This window comes from Erinaceus europaeus, chromosome 9 (genome assembly GCF_950295315.1).
Source record: "Erinaceus europaeus chromosome 9, mEriEur2.1, whole genome shotgun sequence".
Taxonomy (NCBI): Eukaryota; Metazoa; Chordata; class Mammalia; order Eulipotyphla; family Erinaceidae; genus Erinaceus; species Erinaceus europaeus.
This window is the reverse complement of record NC_080170.1, coordinates 101293274-101312690: the sequence shown is the minus strand read 5'-3', so window position 1 is coordinate 101312690 and position 19417 is coordinate 101293274. Positions and strand designations below refer to the sequence as shown.

General features: G+C 37.8%; 1 protein-coding gene and 1 pseudogene across 6 annotated transcripts in view; one reads left to right on the top strand and one right to left on the bottom strand.

Moving 5' to 3' along the window:
- SENP7 (SUMO specific peptidase 7) overlaps window positions 1-19417 on the bottom strand; it is a 145332-nt gene that overhangs the window by 14153 nt on the left and 111762 nt on the right. For all 6 annotated transcript variants that reach the window (XM_007532622.3, XM_007532624.3, XM_060198443.1 and 3 more), the window contains 6 exons: window positions 18792-18925; window positions 12618-12734; window positions 6936-7058; window positions 3455-3547; window positions 2454-2578; window positions 126-178 (listed from right to left, as the gene is read on the bottom strand). In XM_007532622.3, the coding sequence (XP_007532684.2) occupies window positions 126-178; window positions 2454-2578; window positions 3455-3547; window positions 6936-7058; window positions 12618-12734; window positions 18792-18925 (645 nt within the window). The remainder of the gene's footprint in view (window positions 1-125; window positions 179-2453; window positions 2579-3454; window positions 3548-6935; window positions 7059-12617; window positions 12735-18791; window positions 18926-19417) is intronic.
- LOC132540585 (U6 spliceosomal RNA) lies at window positions 12057-12156 on the top strand (annotated as a pseudogene).

The following is a 19417-nucleotide window of genomic DNA, read 5'->3' as shown; positions in this document are numbered from 1 at the left end:
CCCCCACCCTCACAGAACAAAGTACTACAATGTAATCAAATTTAACCAATATCCATCTTTGCTACCTAGCCACATACTATATATATATGTTGTTCTTATTTCACCTCCATAAAAATTGCACTTACTTGGGACTCCTCTGTACTCAGGGATAGTGATGAAGTATTATGTAGGTCATTATCTAGTTAGAAATAACAAAGTAATTATAAGTCTTCATTTTACATCTAAGACAAAGTCATTGATGACCTTAAATTTCAACTTACATGCACAGTAACAACGAAATGGAGGGAAAGTACCTAGGACCTACTTAATTGTTTACAAAAGACAATCAACAAGTCAGACTGGCAATAGCTAACCATTATAAAAATACTTAATCCCAGAACAAAAACCTGAAGTAACAATTAGGTAAATCAGCTTCCTACAAAATGACAATCTCTAGATAGTTCACTCACTAATCAAAATACCTAATGTTTTACCATCTAGAAAATCATTAATTTATTTGGTAAAGGTTCATCTACTTGCTAATGATAAAAGTATGGTACCAGGGGCCTGGTGGTGGTGCAACTGATTGAGCATACACATTACAGTGTGCAAGGGCTTGGGTTCAAGCCCCTGATCCCCACCTGCAGGGGCAACGCTTTACAAGTGGTGAAGCAGTGCTGCAGGTGTCTCTCTGTCTCTCTGTATCACCCCCTTCCCTCTTGATTTCTGGCTGTCTCTATCTAATAAATAAATAAAGATAATTTTTTTAAAAATTGTAAAAAAAAGTTTTAAAAATATGCATTAAGCACACTTTTGAAGCACAAGAGAATTAAAGAAAATCAAAAAGAATTAGTTGCTTCATCAGTTTTTCTTTCTTTCTTTCCCTACTCCTTAGGTTTTGGTCAGCATTAATGGTGACATGCATTATGATTTCTGTTAGAGACTTAGGCTATGGTTAGAAAATGGTTTTTTGGCTTTTGACTGTTTTTTCTTTTTCTTTTCTTTCTTTTTTATTTTATTATTTTGTTTGTGTGTGGGGGGTTTCTGAAAGAAAGTAGATTATATGTTTACTTAATAAAGATATGTACTAGAACACAAGAAAAGCGTGGAATAATTAAAAGAGGCCCATTATTATCTAGCCACATTATTAGTGTTAAATATTGTGTCAAGGGCTGGGGAAATAGCATAGTGGCTATGCAAAAAGGCTTTCATGCCCAGGGCTCCAAAGTCCCAGGTTCAATCCCCTGCACCACCATAAACTAGAGCTTAGCAGTGCTCAGGTAATATCATATATATATATATATGTCGATTTACATTAAAGAAAACAGAACTTCTGGGGCCAGGCAGTGGTGAACCCATTTAAGTGCGCAAGTTACAGTGTTTAAGGACCTGGGTTCAAGCTACCAGACCTGCAGGAGGGAAGTTCCATGAGCAGTGAAACAGTGCTACAGGTATGTCTCTCTCTCTCTCTTCTTTCCCTCTCAATTTCTGTCTCGATCCAGTGAATAATTAAATTAAAAAGAGAATAAAAGACAGAACTTCTACTTTTCTTAATATTTATTTTCTTATTTATGAGAAAAATAGGAGGAGAGAGAGAAAGAACCAGACATTAGTCTGGTACATGTGCTTCTGGGGATTGAACTCAGGACCTCATGCTTGAGAACCCAATGCTTTATCCACTGCACCACTTCCCAAACCACAGAACTTCTACCCTTGTTAAAGGAGTTATAACATGAAACCATAGTCATGTTATCAAGATTAGTTTATAAAAAGTGCTATGAAAATTACAGAGCAATAATCTGGTCTTGGTCTCTTGCTCTCTCACATAGCAAATATGCCATGATTCAAACAGTACAACTTAAGAACTACATTTTGTCTATATATAACGTTGAGATTCTATTATTAAAAATTTCAGGCTTTTCATTCTTCTATAAGTTTAATGTTGAGGCCGGGTGATGGCGCACCTGGTTGAGCACACATGTTACAGTGCACAAGGACCCAGGTTCAAGACCCCAACCTCCCACCTACAGGGAGAAGCTTTGCAAGTGGTGAAACAGGGCTGCAGGTGTACAGGTATCTCTGTTTCTCTCTCTCTCACCCCTCCTCCTCCTGACTCCTGGCTGTCTCTATCCAATAAATAAATAAATAAATAAATAAATAAATAAATAAATAAAGATAATAAAGTCTTTTTTTTAATTTTAAATAAGTTTAATGTTAGCATATTATACTATTTCAGTTTCACATTCCCTATAATCCTTTCACTGTTGATTAATTGTTTTAAAAAAAACCATTCAAGTGGTCCGGCAGGTGGCACAGTGGCTAAAGCACTATACTCTCAAGCATGAGGTCCTGAGTTGAATCCCCGGTAGCACATGTACCAGAGTGATGTCTGGTTCTTTCTCTCTCTCCTATCTTTCTCATTAATAAATGAATAAAATATTTTTAAAAAAAAACATTCATATTAATTTTATCACCTATCACTTTGTTGTCATGTTGGGACTGCTGAGTCTGGGTGTGCTGGGATATAGTTTGTGGAAAATCTTCATACACAGCTTCTTCTAACCATGGAAAGCAAATGACTGCAAGATACCAGTGAGACCTGTTAAAAAGAATACAATCTTAATAATACTAAGTTCAAACAATACAGAAAATGTTCTAGAGCTATAGCTGAGTATGTCAAACTTCAGATTACTTTTGAAGAAGTCCTTTGTAATATATGATAGGATATGGAGAAGACACATTTCAAACCTAAGTAAGCAAGTACTGAGGCTATGTAGGGTAAAATCTGAGTAATTCAAATTTATTTTCTTTCATACAGTCAGTGGTTGCTCCTACTGCAAATCTCATTTAATAAACATGAAGATTCCCAACATAACTTTTTTATATAAAAAGGAGACAGCTCAGTGTTAAGAGTACAGGACCTGCAAATCTGAGGTCTTAAGCCCCAGGTACCCCCCCCAAGGCACCAACATATGCCACAGGTAAGCAATGATATGCTCAAATATAAATAAGTTAATCTGTTCTGAAAAAAGTAAAGAACTTGTTCACTTCAGTATGTGAAAAGTGAAAAGACATCCTAAAAATGTCTTGACTTCTTATTTACAAAATCTTTTTGTGAGAACTACCCCCCACCCCACCTTCAACAGCCAATATCTCAGTCATTATAGCCTCAGGGTCATTTATTCCTCCATATTTACAACATAATCACTATTAAAATTGAAAACCTGAGATAAGCAATCTCCATGTTTGAACTACTTCCAAAAAAAATAATAATAAGCTAAAATAAGCAACGGATAAAGTATGGAGCTCTCATAGGCCAGAATGATGCTCTGGTTCTCTTTCTTCCCCAATCTCACACCCCCATAAACTAATGAATAAACTGACTAATAACAGAGTGTCAAAAATATTTGTACCCACAGTTAATCTAACAATATTTTTCTGTTCTCTTCAATTTTATTAAATCTGTAATACTCACGACTCATTTACAGGCACAAAAATATAATCTTTATTGAAGATGTTGATATGACGAGTCCATGTTCTTACTCTTTTATGTCTTCTCTGTGCCATTCTGGAAATATAAAAGTTAAATATACTTTTTACATAAAAAACCTAAAAGTTAAGAATTTCTAGTCATTTTTTACAAAATGGACTACATTACATTTAATGTTTAGCTGTCCTCTTCAAAATACATTGTATTTAATACTCTAGAAAACTATACCCTTTTATTAACTCATGGCTGTACTTAAATATGTTTATTATAAGCAATAATGTAATAGGGAGAAGTCAGAAAGTTATATAGATTTCAGAAATGCCTGAGCAACTGAATGTAAAACCTACTATACCTATTTATCTACATAGATCTACCTGGGCAGGAAAATAAAACACTGTTATCTAAATTTACTGTCTAAATGTTTTTATCTGTGGTAAGGGAAGTATCAAAACTTAATGGAAGATGAGAAATAAGGTATATATTCTTGGATTTTCAAACATGAAATTCAGGTCTGAGGATTGCTCACTAGGTAAAACACAACCCTTACCATGTGCTAAGCTCTTTATCTGACTAAACAGAGAGACATCTACAGCCTCGCTTCATCAGTTATGTAGCTTTTCCCCTGCAGGTAGGGACCAGGGGCTTGAACCTGGATCCTTACACATAGTAATGTGTGCACTCAACTGGGTGCACTACTACCCAGTCCTTTCTTAACTTTTCACAAAAGAATATATTTCATTACCTCAGTTTCTAGGTAGGTATGTACAATTCACAATCACTACATTGACCAGTAATCTTAAAACAAAATGTAGAATTAAAGGCAGGATGCCAATCATCAATCTGTATATAGAAGAACTAGAAGATTAGGAGAGCATTGGAAATAGGAAATACCAAATTTACTAAATAAATTTCCCTCTTCCATATATCCCTATCCATAGCCCTGACTTTCAAGGATACGTTCAAATTTTAATTTTCTCCCTTATTGATTCTGTCAAGGCTTGTCCATCTACACAAATTTCAAACCCATGGAGTCTGGCGGTAGCGCAGCAGGTTAAGCACATGTGGTGCAAAGCACAAGGAATGGCATAAGGATCCCGGTTAGAGCTCCCGGCTCCCCACCTGTACGGGAATCGCTTCACAGGCTGTGAAGCAGGTCTGCAGGTGTCTATCTTTCTCTCCCCTTCTCTGTCTTCCCCTCCTCTCTCCATTTCTCTCTATCCTATCCAACAACAACGACATCAACAACAACAATAAGAACTACAACAATAAAACAATAAGGGCAACAAAAGGGAATGAATAAATGAATAAATAGAAAATTCAAGTTATATCCTAATTTTCTTAATTTATTTAACTCCTTTACACTTCAATTATTAAAGAAAGTGGACGGTCAGGAGGTAGCGCAGCGGGTCAAGCGCACATGGCGGGAAGCACAAGGACCAGCGTAAGGATCCCGATTTGTGCCCCCTGCTCCCCACCTGCAGGGGAGTCGCTTTACAGGTGGTGAAGCAGGTTTTCAGGTGTCTATTTTTCTCTCCCTCTCTCTCCATTTCTCTCTGTCCTATCCAACAATGACGACATCAGTAACAATAATAACTACAACACTGAAACAACAAGGGCAACAAAAGGGGCAAAAAATAAAGAAAATGACACTTGTCTCACAATATTATTGTAGAATCAAAGTTTCTTTATGCTCACTTTCTTGGTTCTATCAGGCACTCAATAAATATTACTATTCTCTTTGCCTACTTTCTGTCTCTCACAAAAATTCAGTCTCTCCATTTAACCATATCCTTACTTGCCTTTTAAAAATTATTTTAATGGGCTGAAACAAACTTTCCCAGACATTTTTACAGGCAGTCCAATATATAGTCTCTGCACTAAAGGTTAAGAGTTAATATTTAAGTATTAGCCAGTGTTAACCAACTCTACCACTCATTTGCTTTTTGTCCTTAATCTTTTTTGACTCCTTCCTCATCTGAAAAATTAGAACACAATAAATAACCCCTACATTATCTAGTAGCACTACTGTGAGAGGAAAACATGCATAAATATGCTTATTTTAAAAATATGCTTATAAAGTGGTAGACAAATGAATATACAAGCATTTTAAATAAGTAGAAAGTCTTAATTTTTATCATGGAACTAACTACCATACAAACTATCATGTAGATCACTGGAGGATTGGAGGTAAATGGCTATATGGCACAACGATCAGAAATACGGCAATCCTTCTTCCTTGTTTATCTCTATCACTTTCAAATGCTCCATGATTTAGCACTAATCAAAAATTGTTCAAGTAGACAGAAATTCAGCTACACAGTACAAATATAGTATTATATATACTATTGCATGTTTCTTTAAACGGAAGTATACTGGTGAGGGTCTAACCTAGAAAAAAAGCCACATTATATTTTTATAACAAATAAAATGTAATACAAAAAAGACTGGCTATTAAGATGACAAACTATAATGTCAGACTGAGCTACAAACACAGTAAGTATGGAAAGACTTTCATGCCTCACACTCTGATCTACCAGGTTCAATCCCCTGTACCACCATAAGCCAGTACTGAACAATATTGTGGTTTTTTTTAATCATAGAGAAGCATAGGGATCTTCAACTGTATATAGTAAATGAGAAAATATTAAGATTTGGTAAATCATGCCTGGGGAAGTGACTTAGTGGGTAGACTGAATGGCTGAGGCTGTGGCCTCACATATGCCAGAGCAGAACTTAGCTCACTCTCTACCTTGAAAAAATAAATTAAATAAATCTATTTTTAAAGATGTGGTAAAAAAAAAAAAAAAAAAAAGGTTTAAAAAAAGAAAAAAAAAATTGTAATGCTGTGGTCCAGGATCATTATTAAATCACCAATAATAAATACAAAAAAGAAGTTGAAAAATAATACAGTGCAGGGGCCAGGTGGTGGCACACCTGGTTGAGCGCACATATTACAGTGCAAAAGGACCCAGGTTTGAGCCCCTGGTCCCCACCTGCAGGGGGAAAGCTTCATGAAAGGTGAAGCAGGGCTGCAGGTGTCTCTCTGTCTCTCTCCCTCTCTATCTTACCCTCCCCTCTCAATTTCTGGCTGTCTCTATTCAATAAATAAATAAAGCTAATATAAAAAAATTTTTAAAAAAGAAAACTAAAAAAAAGTCAAAAAAAGAAAGCACAATGCAGAACTTGGACTGGATTTGGTGTATTGCACCAAAGTAAAGGACTGAGGCAGAAGGTGGGTTAAGGTCCTAGAACATGTCAGAGGACCTAGAGGGGGTTGAACTGTCATGTGTAAAGCTGAGAAATATTATACGTATGCAAACTACTACTGTATTTTATTTTTGTTACTGTATTTATTGTTGATTGTAAACCATTAATTCCCCCCCCCAAAAAAAAAAAGATGTTACTTTGCTAAGCATCAAAATAGTATAGTCTCTTAAAACTTTAATACATTGGAAGATTGACTTACGAAAGACTTGGATTATCTTCTGTTAAATTATTTTCCTTTCTCGTCAAACATTTATAGAAAAAACTACTAAAAATGTGACTACGTTCAACAAGTTCATCTGATGCCTTCTCCAATATAAGATACCTGTAAAGTAGTATCACAAAACTAAGTTATTTTTATATCTTAGATAGTCTTCCCCAAAATATATGTTTTGGAGATCTACATCATATTAGGTTCCAAGCAATCTTACAGTTTGTTTCAACTACCAATGTATTTCTTAGTCATTTCACTATTCGCCAAAATCATTCAAAGAAGAAATCATATACTTATTCCTTTGCTTACCCAATATTTATCTAATTATTTGCATAAGCCAAGCAGATATTAACACAGCTGACACAAAATGAGAGAAAAAAAGAAAAAGCAAGAGCATGTACACCCACAGAACTTATAGGGCAAAGGGATGAGTATAGAAGGAAATATTAAATAGTAACATAATCAAGTATTATGGCAGCTCATATCTGCAGAGAAAGTCAGAAAAGCATCACTTGAGAAGAACCTTAAAAGAATAAAAAATACACAGGTTCAGATAAAGAAGGTAATATTCCAGAAAACAAGAACAGTTGAGCACTAAGGCAAAAGAATGAGTAAGGACTGGTTTGGGCTAGTAAGCTGTTCATGTTTCATTTTGTTGAACAATGAAATATATGTTGGTGGGTTATGTAATATAGTTAGAGCTATTAGAAGATAAATAAAAAGACAGGTTAGTAGCTTATCAATCAAGACCATAAATATACCAACCTGTGTTTTAATTCATTTTAATAGGTAATGAAAAATTCGTAAGTTTCTAAAAGGAAATGCATTCATAGAGTAATTTTAAAAGAATGATGGTGGTGATGTTTTATAATGGCTAAGAAGATAGAGACAAAGAATACAAGGGTCCTTTAAGAAAAAAGACAATATGAAATAAACATAAGATATTTTTACCACTTTATTGAGGGTTCAAATGTTTATAGTAGAGCTGTTGACACATAAATACGTCTCATTTCCCTGTGACAGGTGTCTACAGAACACTATTCCACTATCATGTGCCAGAACCCCAGTACCCTCTCCACCTCCGTTCTTTCCCTCCTTCCCCTGAGTCTTTTGCTTTGGTGCAATACACCACAATAATAATAATTGTAATTCTCTTTCATTATTATTATTTTTTATATGAGCACTACTCAGCTCTGGCTTATGGTAGTGCTGGGGATTGAACCTAGGAACTTTGATGCCTCAGGCATCTTTGTGCATAACTATTATGCTATCTCCTGAACCCAATAATAATAAATTTAAAAAGAAGAAAAATAGTGGACTGGGAGTGTAGTTCATGGGTAAATGCATGTTTCATATTTATGAGGACCTTAGTTTTTAGTTGGGGGATTAATGGCTTACAGTAAATACAGTTGTTGGTACATGTATAAAATTTCTCAGCTTTCTGCAAAACACTCACTCTCAGTCTAGGGAGAACATGAGTTTCATCCTTGACATGACATACACACACATACATACACATTGAGTGGGGAAAAAAAAAAAAAATCAATAATAAAAGAGACTTCCACTCCTAGTCGAGATAGAATAGTAGGGAATAGATTTATACTCCTACTTAAAACAAGTGAAATATAAATATATATATATATATATGTAATGAAAAACAGTTGACAAATGACAGTTAACTATCAGTTAATAAGTAACCACTGAGAAATGAGAAACAAACAAGATAAGCTTGCCCTATTGCCAAGCTTACTACTATGATTCCACACTGTAGTAAAGAAGAAACCAGGAAAAGCCTAGTATACTCCCTAAATTGAGGAGATGCTGAGAATTTGCCAATAAAAAAATACAGCAAGATAGAAGATTCATATAGAGAGAGCTCTAGACATTGCTGAAAGTCCTCAAATATTAAGCAGGGTATTAATCATTGCCTGTATTTAAGGAAAATACTGAAGGTTAGGGAAAGAGCAACCTGTAAAGATTAGAGCAACGGCACCCAGCACAGACAGGCCATGTGCAAGGGGACAGTGCCTATTCCTATCAGCCAGACTGGAAAAAAAAAATCTCATAATCTATGAAGCACTAAAGTATCTTTCCTCAAGAGCAGGGATTAATTTGCTGGACTCACCTAACAAACCTTAAAATAGAAAGATTAGAGTTCCCAAATAATCCATATTCCAGAACAAAATCAAAAATATTTAGCATTAAAATCAACCCTGGGACTGGCAAATTATCTCACCTGGATAGCCATGTACATAACCCAGATTCCATCCCAGTCTCCAACACACTAGAGGAAGTTTCGGAGCTATGGGATCTTTCCTTCTCTGTCTCTGTCTCTATCCTTCTCTATCAGAAAAATTGACCAAAGCAGTGATGCCCTGATGACAATAAATTAAAAAAAAAAAAAAAAACCTGAACTGACATAGACAAAAGAAAAAGAGGATTAAATCAGTCATTATAATTAATTCCATGTCTCCAGAAAGTTAAAATAGTAGGTCCTCAAGAAATGTAGCTTTTTCATGTTATGATAATGAGAAAAATAATTCAATTCGTAGCCTGAGCCCTCTCTGTATGAAGTCTGCACTTTCTTCCCATGACTGTGTTAGTTTTTTCCAGATAACTTGGTTTCCTTCCACATCCCAAAGATGGGTACATTAGGTTCCCTGGTGTGTCTGAGTACAGCTGTGTGTATCAGTATTGTTAAGTTTGGTTTCTGCTTGGTGGTCTTGAGTTTTTGAAGTAGGAAATAACTACCCACAACTTTGAACTGGACTAAGTTGATTGGAAAATGAATGAATACAAATTACTATTAAATATTAGAAGTATCCTGAGTCTTTAATTGGCAATGTCTTTTTGAACCAAGACACAGATCTACAATGACATTAAATCTCAGTATAGAAACACGAAAGCTTTAAAAAGAAAATGAATTTTTAGAGGTGGAATCAATAATGCCTGATGAGCAGTAGTAATGATCATGAGGTTCTGGACCAGGGTAGCTAAGACAAGGACAGCATTATCAGTAAAACATTATAGATTAGATAAGGTGAAAATAGCACATCTAAATTAACATTTCCCCAATAAAGTGATCTATTAAGTTTAAAAAAGCAATGTGATGTAAAAGGGGCAAGTGAAACAACTAGGAGACATCTAAAAGAAGTGCCAGAGATTTAGATCTAGGGATATAGTGTCAAGTGAAGGCTGCAGAGACTGTAGAGGTACTCAGCAGCAGATCACCTGCCTTGCTTGGGCCTGATTTGATCCTTGACAAAGCAAGAGAGCAACAACAACAAACAAACAAACAACAACAAAGAATAAAGCAGTGGTATGTGCTCTCTCTTGCTTTCTCTTAAAAACTTCTTTTTTGGGAGTTGGATGGTAGCGTGGCAGGTTAAGCGCTGGTGGCACAAAGAGCAAGGACCAGTGTATGGTTAGCGGTTCGAGCCCCCGGCTCCCCACCTGCAGGGGAGTCGCTTCACAAGTGGTGAAGCAGGTCTGCAGGTGTCTATCTTTCTCTCCCCCTCTCTGTCTTCCCCTCCTCTCTCCATTTCTCTCTGTCCTATCCAACAACGACTACAACAATAAAACAACACGGGCAACAAAAGGAAATAAATAAATATTTAAAAAAAAACTTTTTTATTTCCCTTTTTGTTCCCCTTGTTTTTATCATTGTTGTGGTTATTGTTATTGATGTTATTGATTGATGTCATTGTTGCCGGATAGGAAAGAGAGATGGGAAAGACAGAGAGGGGAAGAGAAAGACATCTGCAGACCTGCTTCACCTCCTGTGAATCGACCCCCCCTGCAGGTGGGAAGCCGAGGGCTTGAACTGGGATCCTTGCGCTTTGTGCCTTGTGCGCTTAACCTGCTGTGCTACCACCTGACCCCCTTAAAAGCCTCTTCTATCCCCTCACTTTGGCAAATAAAAAGCTGAAAATTACTTTTAATCTAACAATATATTAAATACATATTTTTAAATGATGACTATCTCTTTTCAATACACAAATGACTTGTAAAAGTTTAAGTATTTGCTACACCAAACTAGCACAACAGTCAAAGAAGTTTTTATCGATAAAAATATGAATGTATCAGGAGATAGGGTCTTTCAAAGATAAAGCTAAAAGAGGCCATATGGCTATGGTCCTAAGATTGCCAGTAGGTCAGGAGTCCTTATAAGAGGAGGCTGAAATAACAGAGATCTGGAGAGAATATGGAGAAAGGTAGTCACCTACAAGCCAAGATGGGAGGCCCAACCAGGCACCAAGCCTACTGGCACCTTAATTTTAGATTTCTATCCTCTAGAACCATGAGAAACAATTTCTTACTATATAAGAAAAAAATGAAAACTGTTTCAAAATCCAAAAACTAATTTTTAAAAAGTAGCTATTAGCAAAATAGCTTACTGAGGGGGCGGGCAGTAGCACAGCGGGTTAAGTGCACATGGTGTGAAGTGCAAGGACCGGAAAAGGATCCCGGTTCCAGCCCCCGGCTCCCCACCTACAGGGGTTTCACTACACAGGTGGTGAAGCAGGTCTGCAGGTATCTTTCTCTCACCCTCTGTCTCTGCCTCCCCCTCTTGATTTCTCTCTGCCCTGTCCAACAACAACAACAGCAATGACAACAGTCACAATAAGGAAAACAACAAGGACAACAAAAATATGGGGAAAAAAGGTCTCCAGGAGCGGTGGATTCACAGTGCAGGCACCGAGCCCCAGCGATAACCCTGGGGGCAAAAAAAAAAAAAAAGCTTACCTGAAGAGGTGCCTGCTTTGACAAGCATGCAAACCCAGTTTTACTTTAAATATTTCTATTTGTTTTATTATTTATTTTTCATGAAAAAGAGAGCATTGATCAGCTCTCTGGCTTATGGTGACAGGATAAATATTATGCAAAAAACTTTCAGGCCTATGTCTCTGGGATGCCAGGTTCAATCCCCAACAAACGAGTTTTGAGCCCTTAGCGCTATATACTTATGGGAGAACTAGAGTACTGAGGGAAGCTTCTGTGTGTTACCTTTCTGTCTCTATCTGAAAAAGCTGACCCAGCACAGTGAAATCCCACAGATAATAATAAATAGATAAATAAATAAATAAATGTTCTTTCTTTTTTTTCTTTTTGCTACGGCAGCACATATACCAAGATTAGAACAGTACAGAGGAGATGAGCATGATACCTGCACAAGATAACAATCATTTGTGAAATGCTCCATATCAAACAAACAAAAAAAAAAGGTTGCTCTTCTAAAGTACATAGCATCTATGGCAAACAAGGGGGAAATCAAAATCTAGAAAATGTTGCTAATGAAAAAATTTCACATCAAGAATCTTTATTTTATTGTAGTAGAATTTTTTTTTTTAATTCATTTATTTATTTTAGAGACAGAGAAGTTGAGAGGGAATGGGGAGACAGAATGGTGAAAAGAGAGAGAAAGAAACACCTGCAGTACTGTTTGACCATTCTGTGAAGCTTCTGCCCTTCAAGTAAGGACCTGGGACTTGAAACCGGGTCCTTGTGCATTCAACTAAATGCGCTACAACCTACTCCCCATCACGTCTGGAAATCTTGATCAGTTACACTGAACTAGAACTGAAATACTTCAAAGATAAAGATATTTACTTTGAAAATAGTATCAAAATCAGTAAGATAAATGAAAAGATTATTTGTTGCCGTACTTACTTAAGGTAGAAGTCAATGATCACATCATTAAGAAATTCTCCTTCTTCTAAGCACTCCAGATCTTCACTAGTTACTCCTAGTCCCCCTTTAGTAGGTGGCGGAGGATATACAATCAACCTTAAAAAATTAAAGAAGCAAGTTAAAATATATCAGTGCTCAAAGCTCTAGCAGCATCAAATGAATTTGTGAAATGGAACAAGAGAAGGGCAGTAGTAATAACTACTAAATAGTCAATAACTAAAACCCATAGGGTAGAACATTTTTTTAAACAAACTATTTCTTTTTTTTTTCTTTTTTTAAATATTTATTTATTCCCTTTTGTTGCCCTTGTTGCTTTATTGTTGTAGTTATTACTAATGTCATCATTGTTGGACAGGACAGAGAGAAATGGAAAGAGGCGGGGAAGACAGAGCGGGGAGAGAAAGATAGACCCCTGCAGACCTACTTCACCGATTGTGAAGTGACTCCCCTGCAGGTGGGGAGCCAGAGGCTCGAACCAGGATCTTTTCGCGGGTCCTTTGCACCACCTGTGCTTAACCCACTGCGCTACCACCTGACTCCCAGGGTAAAACACTTTTAACTTCACTGAGATTTTTATAATTTTGAATTTATCCCATATGTAGGTCATGGGGTTTTGTTTGTTTTGTTTTGTTTTACTTGCTTTTGTCATTGTTGGAGCTTTACTGCTCTGTGCTGATTTTTCAAAGACAGAAAGAGACAAAGACAGAGAGACAGAGGAAGATAAGGAAAAACAACACAGTATCAAAGCTTCCTCCACTGTGGTGGTGGCCACGTTCAAACCTGGGCCCCATGCATGGCAAAGGTAGCATCCTCCCAGGTGAATTATCTTGCCAGACTATAGGTGAGTCTTAACATCTATCTAATCAGTAAGTTCCACTATTACTGAGAATGTATTTTACACAAAATTTTTAATTTTCAACATAATAAGCTATAGTTACTGTGTGCTCTACTATTCAATCTTTAAATCTGATCTCTAAGACTCGTTCTATTCTTAAGAGTCAGCTATCTAGGGGGCCAGGTGGTGGTGCACCTGGTTAAGCACACACATTATAGTGCACAAGGACCTAGGTTCAAGCCCCTGGTCCCCACCTGCAGGAGGAAAGCTTCATGAGAGGTGAGGCAGGGCTGCAGGTGTCTCTCTGTCTCTCTCCCTCTCTATCACCCCCTTTCCTCTCAATGTCTGGCTATCTCTATCTAATAAATAAAGATAATTTTTTTAAAAAAATTTTTAAAAAGAGTCAGCTATCAAAAAGTATACTCTCCTACTGGCAGTTAGTCTATACCAACAGCTGGGCAATAAAGAAATAGCAAAGGAGCCTGAGCCAAGTATCCGATAAGAAAACATTTATAAAGAAGGGGTAGACAGCATAAGGGTTAAGCAAAGAGACCCTCAAGCCTGAGGCTCCAAAGTCTCACATTCAATCCTCTGCACCACAGGCTGAGCAGTGTTCTGGTTAAAAAAGGAAAAAAGGAAAAGAAAAACAAAACACTTATAAAGTAAAAATTAAGTCAGAAACGGATGAATATGGGATGATCTCACTCTCAGGCAGAAGATGAAAAACAGGATCAGAAGAGAAAACACAAGTAGAACCTGAACAGGAGTTGGCGTATTGCGCCAAAGTAAAAGACTCTGGTGTGTGGGGGTGGGGTGTTGTGGGGAATAGTATAGGTCTGAAAAGGACCACAGAGGACCTAGTGGGGGTTGTAGAGTTGTGTAAAAATGAGAAATGTTAGGCATTGACAAACTATTGTATTTACCGTCAAGTGTAAAACATCAGTCCCCCAATAAAGAAATTTTAAAAAGTAAAACTTAACAATGTAAACACATAATCTTAACTAGAAAGAAACAACTAATCTATCAGTCAATAAAGAGGGGGCTAGGTGGTGGTGCACCCAGTTAAGAGCACATAGTAGTAAGCAACAGGATCTGCCCTGGGGACGCTTCACAGGTGGTGAAGCAGGTCTGCAGGGGTCTTATGTTTCTCTCTCCCTCTCTATATCCCCTCCTCTCTCCATTTCTCTCTGTCCTACCAAATAAGATGGAAAAAATGAAAAATGGCCACCAGGTGCAGTGGACATGTAGTGTCTGCACCTAGCCCCAGCAATCACCCTGGGGGGTAAAATTTTTTAACAGGGCAGGGGTAGATAGCATAATGGCTATGCAAAGAGACTTTCGTGCCTGAGGCTCCAAAGTCCCAGGTTCAATCCCCTGCACCACCCTAAACCAGAGCTGAGCAGTGCTCTGGTTTAAAAAAAAAAAAATTTCAGGGAGTCAGGTGGTAGGGCAGCGGGTTAAGCGCAGGTGGCACAAAGTGCAAGGACTGTTGTAAGGATCCCGGCTCAAATCCCCGGCTCCTCACCTGCAGAGGAGTTGCTTCACAGAAGGTGAAGCAGGTCTGCAGGTGTCTATCTTTCTCTCCCCGTCTCCCTTCCTCGCTCAATTTCTCTCTGTCCTATCCAATGACAGCAACAACAACAACAACAATAATAACCACAACAATGATTTAAAAAATTAATAGTGGTCCAGGAGATGGCACAGTGGATAAGGCGTTAAGACTCTCAAGCATGAGGTCCTGAGTTCAATCCCCGGCAGCACATGTACCATGGTGATGTCTGGTTCTTTCTCTCTCTCCTCCTATCTTTTTCATTAATAAATAAATAAAATCTTTTAAAAAAATTTAATAAAGCATTTTTCTCAGCACTCTCTCTTAAAGCTCAGAAATAAAACCTGGGGGAGTAGGGCAGCGGGTTAAGCGCAGGTGGCGCAAAGCACAAGGACCCGCATAAGGATCCCGGTTTGAACCCTGGCTCCCCACCTGCAGGGGAGTCGCTTCACAGGCGGTGAAGCAGGTCTGCAGGTGTCTAGCTTTCTCTCCTCCTCTCTGTCTTCCCCTCCTCTCTCCATTTCTCTCTGTCCTATCCAACAATGACAACAACAATAATAACTACAGCAATAAAACAACAAGGGCAACAAAAGGGAATAAATAAAATAAACATTAAAAAAAATTAAAAGAAAAAAATAAATAAAACCTGGGAGGGTTTTTGCTATGCACACAGCAGATTCGAGCCTAGTCACCACTGCACTAGGGGAAGTTTCACTACCTGTCTCTCTCTCTTTTATTTCTTTATTGAGGGCTTAATCTTTTACAGTCAACGGTAAGTACAATAGTCTGTACACGCATAACATTTCCCACATAACAATACAACCCCCACTAGGTCCTCTGCCATCATGTTCCAGAACCCTCCCCACTTCCACCCGTCTTTTTTTTTTTTTTGGCTTTTTTTTTTAATTAGGGGATTAATGTTTTACATTCAACAGTAAATACAATAGTTTGTACATGCATAACATTTCTCAGTTCTCCACATAACAATAGAACCCCCACTAGGTCCTCTGTCATCCTTTTCTAGGACCTGTACTCTCTCCCCCACACCCACCCCAGAGTCTTTCACTTTGGTGCAATACACCAACTCAAGTACAAGTTCTGCTCCCTTCTGATCTTGTTTTTCAACTTCTGCCTATGAGTGAGATCATCCCATCTCTTTTTATCTGAAAAAGTTACACCAGAACAGTGATGTGCCAGTGATGACAATAAGAGAGAGAAAGGGAGAGGGAGATGAGCAATGTGGAAATGGCCCAAATGGTAGATCACTGGATTGGAATAGGCTCTCAGCTCAGTCCATGATATAGATATACAGATATATATATATATATTTCAAAATGGGGATTGGGCTTGTTTCTCTGTGTGTTTCGTGTGTAACTCTCTCATATGTCATAATGAATATCTCCCCCCCATTGTGACCAAGGGTATCACTGCATAACCTTACACAACAAATCCACCTCTTGCATTGGCCATTTATTCCTTCATTTCCCCCCCCCCTTTTATTCTTTGATAGGACAGAAACAAGGGAGAGGTGGTGAAGGAGAAAGACAGAATGGCACCTACAGCAATTGTTTCACCACTCGTGGAGCTTCCCCCCTTGCAGGGGGGACCAGGGGCTAGAGCCAAGGTCCTGCACATGGCAGTGCTCAACCAGGTGCACCACCACCCAACTCCAAAGGAATCTCCTCCCCACAGCACCATCACCACCCCTTTTTTCCCCCCTTGGGGGAGTTAATGGTTTATAGCAAATACAGTTGTTGAGACATGTGTAAGATTTCTCAAATTTCTGCAAACACTCTCACCCCCAGCTTAAGTCCCCCTCTATCATCATACAGCAGTAACTGAAAGTGGCCCCGCAAGAGGCCTTTACTTTGATGCAATACACCAACAAATGAATCTTTTCTTAACAAGATGAAATAGGGATAAAGAAGTAGCTTTTGAAAGAGTCCTTTGCTTTGATGCAATACACCAACAAATGAATCTTTTTTTTAATTATTCATTTTCCCTTTTGTTGCCCTTGTTTTTTATTATTGTCGTAGTTATTATTGTTATTGTTATTGATGTCGTCATTGTTAGATAAGTTAAGAGAGAAACGGAAGACAGAGGGAGAGAGAAAGACAGACACCTGCAGACCTGCTTCACCCCCCCTGCAGGTGGGGAGCCTGGAGATCCTTACGCCGGTCTGTGTGCTTAAGCCACCGCGCTACCGCCCGACTCCCAGTGAATCTTTACTTAACAAGATGAAATAGGGATAAAGAAGCAACTTTTGAAAGAAAAGTTCTGAAAAACTCAAAAGTAACTTAAACTGAGGCACAGTGTAGTAAGTGATTTTTATTTTCCCTATCATGTGTTCATGTGTTATTTGTTATTTATTTAACTGCTATTAAGCTCTTCAATAATTGAATAAATGTATCTTCAATATGTCTCACCAAATATAATATAATGACTATCATTCTTCCCCTCCCCCCACAACACTGTTTAGCTCTGGCTTATGGTAGTATGGGTGATTGAACCTAGGACTTGAGCCTCAGGCGTGAATCACTATCATTTTTATCTTACTTACATAAAACTAAATATAATATCAACTTTTAATTTAAAAATCAAGATTAATTTTTTTTTAATCTGGGGAGACAGCCCAATATATTAGAGCATAGGCTTTCTCTGTCTGAGGTGCCAGATATCCCAGGTTCAATCCCTGGTCCCACCCACAAACCTGAGCTGGGAAGTGCTCTGGTCTTGGTATCTGTCTACCTCTCTCTCTGCTTCTCTGTTTTTCTTACATCTTTAAAACATAAATTAGGGAGTTGGGTGGTAGTGCAGCAGGTTAAGCACACGTGGCGCAAAGTGCAAGGACCGGTTCAGCAGGTCTGCAGGTGTCTTATCTTTCTCTCCCCCACTCTCTCTCTTCCCTTCCTCTCTCCATTTCTCTCCGTCCTATCCAACAGTGACGACATCAATAACAACAATGACAATAACTACAACAATAAAACAACAAGCAAAACAAAAGGAAATAAGGATTAAAAAAACCATAAATTAAAATTTCTTATTTTTAGTTTTTTAATTTTGGGGGGATTAATATTTTACATTCAACAGTAAATACAATAGTTTGTATATGCATAACATTTCTGAGTTTTCCACATAACAATACAATCCCCACGAAAGCCTTTTTGAGTAAGCATTATGCTATCTTCCCAGCCCTAATCATTCTTACCAATTAAAAAATTATTGAGTGTGAGATATCCTGACACTTATCGTAGAAAACTGTGGAACACTACCCCCATGAAACCAACAATATGGGAGTCGGGCTGTAGCGCAGCGGGTTAAGCGCAGGTGGCGCAAAGCACAAGGATCGGCATAAGGATCCCAGTTCGAACCCCGGCTCCCCACCTGCAGGGGAGTCGCTTCACATGTGGTGAAGCAGGTCTGCAGGTGTCTATCTTTCTCCCCTCTCTGTCTTCCCCTCCTCTCTCCATTTCTCTCTGTCCTATCCAACAACGACAACAACAATACTAACTACAACAATAAAAAACAAGGGCAACAAAAGGGAATAAATAAATAAAATAAATATTAAAAAAAAAAAAAGAAACCAACAACATTAAAATTTTTTTTCCCTAGTAATGTGATCAATAAACGAAATTGCCACTTATTTCTATTAACTGTCAGGATGCTCATAAAATTCAAAACATTTCAAAAGGGAACACAAATAAAAGCAGCAACATTTGAAACTACTAATGTGACCACTCGTTTAAATGAAATGTGACACAGTACTTACTTCTGAACAGATCCACTGTGCCTCACTTCTTGCCATTCTTCATCGGGACTAGATGTAATAGAAAGTGAATAGCAACCACTGCTTTGTTTCTGAAGGAAGGTATAAGTCGGCTTGGCTACATCTATACTTGAAGACTGTCATAAATACAAATATGCAAACAAAACTTGTCACAAATAAGTATTAACTCTCAAAAGAATACAATAAAAACCTAGACTATAAAGAGATGTAACCCCTCCCAAAAAAGAGAAAGTATAATTAAAGGAAATCCATATCAACAACATAAAAGAAATCGATGAGTTATACCTATACAGTTAGAATTTCTTATCCTATGGTTTTGATATTTCCTTTTTTTATTTTATAAAGAAATTAAATACCTGGTTGAGCGACATGTTACAGTGCAAAAGGACCTGGGTTCGAGCCCCTGGCCCCCACCTTCAGGGGGAAAGCTTTGCGAGTGGTGAAGCAGGGCTGCAGGTATCTCTCTTTCTCCTCCTCCCCTCTAAATTTCTGGCTGTTTCTATCCAATACATAAAGATAATCAAAAAATTTTTTTAAAAAACTGTAGTAGTTTAAAATGGATATAAAGAATAAGAAAATATATAATCTAAAAGAGAAAAACAGTTCAT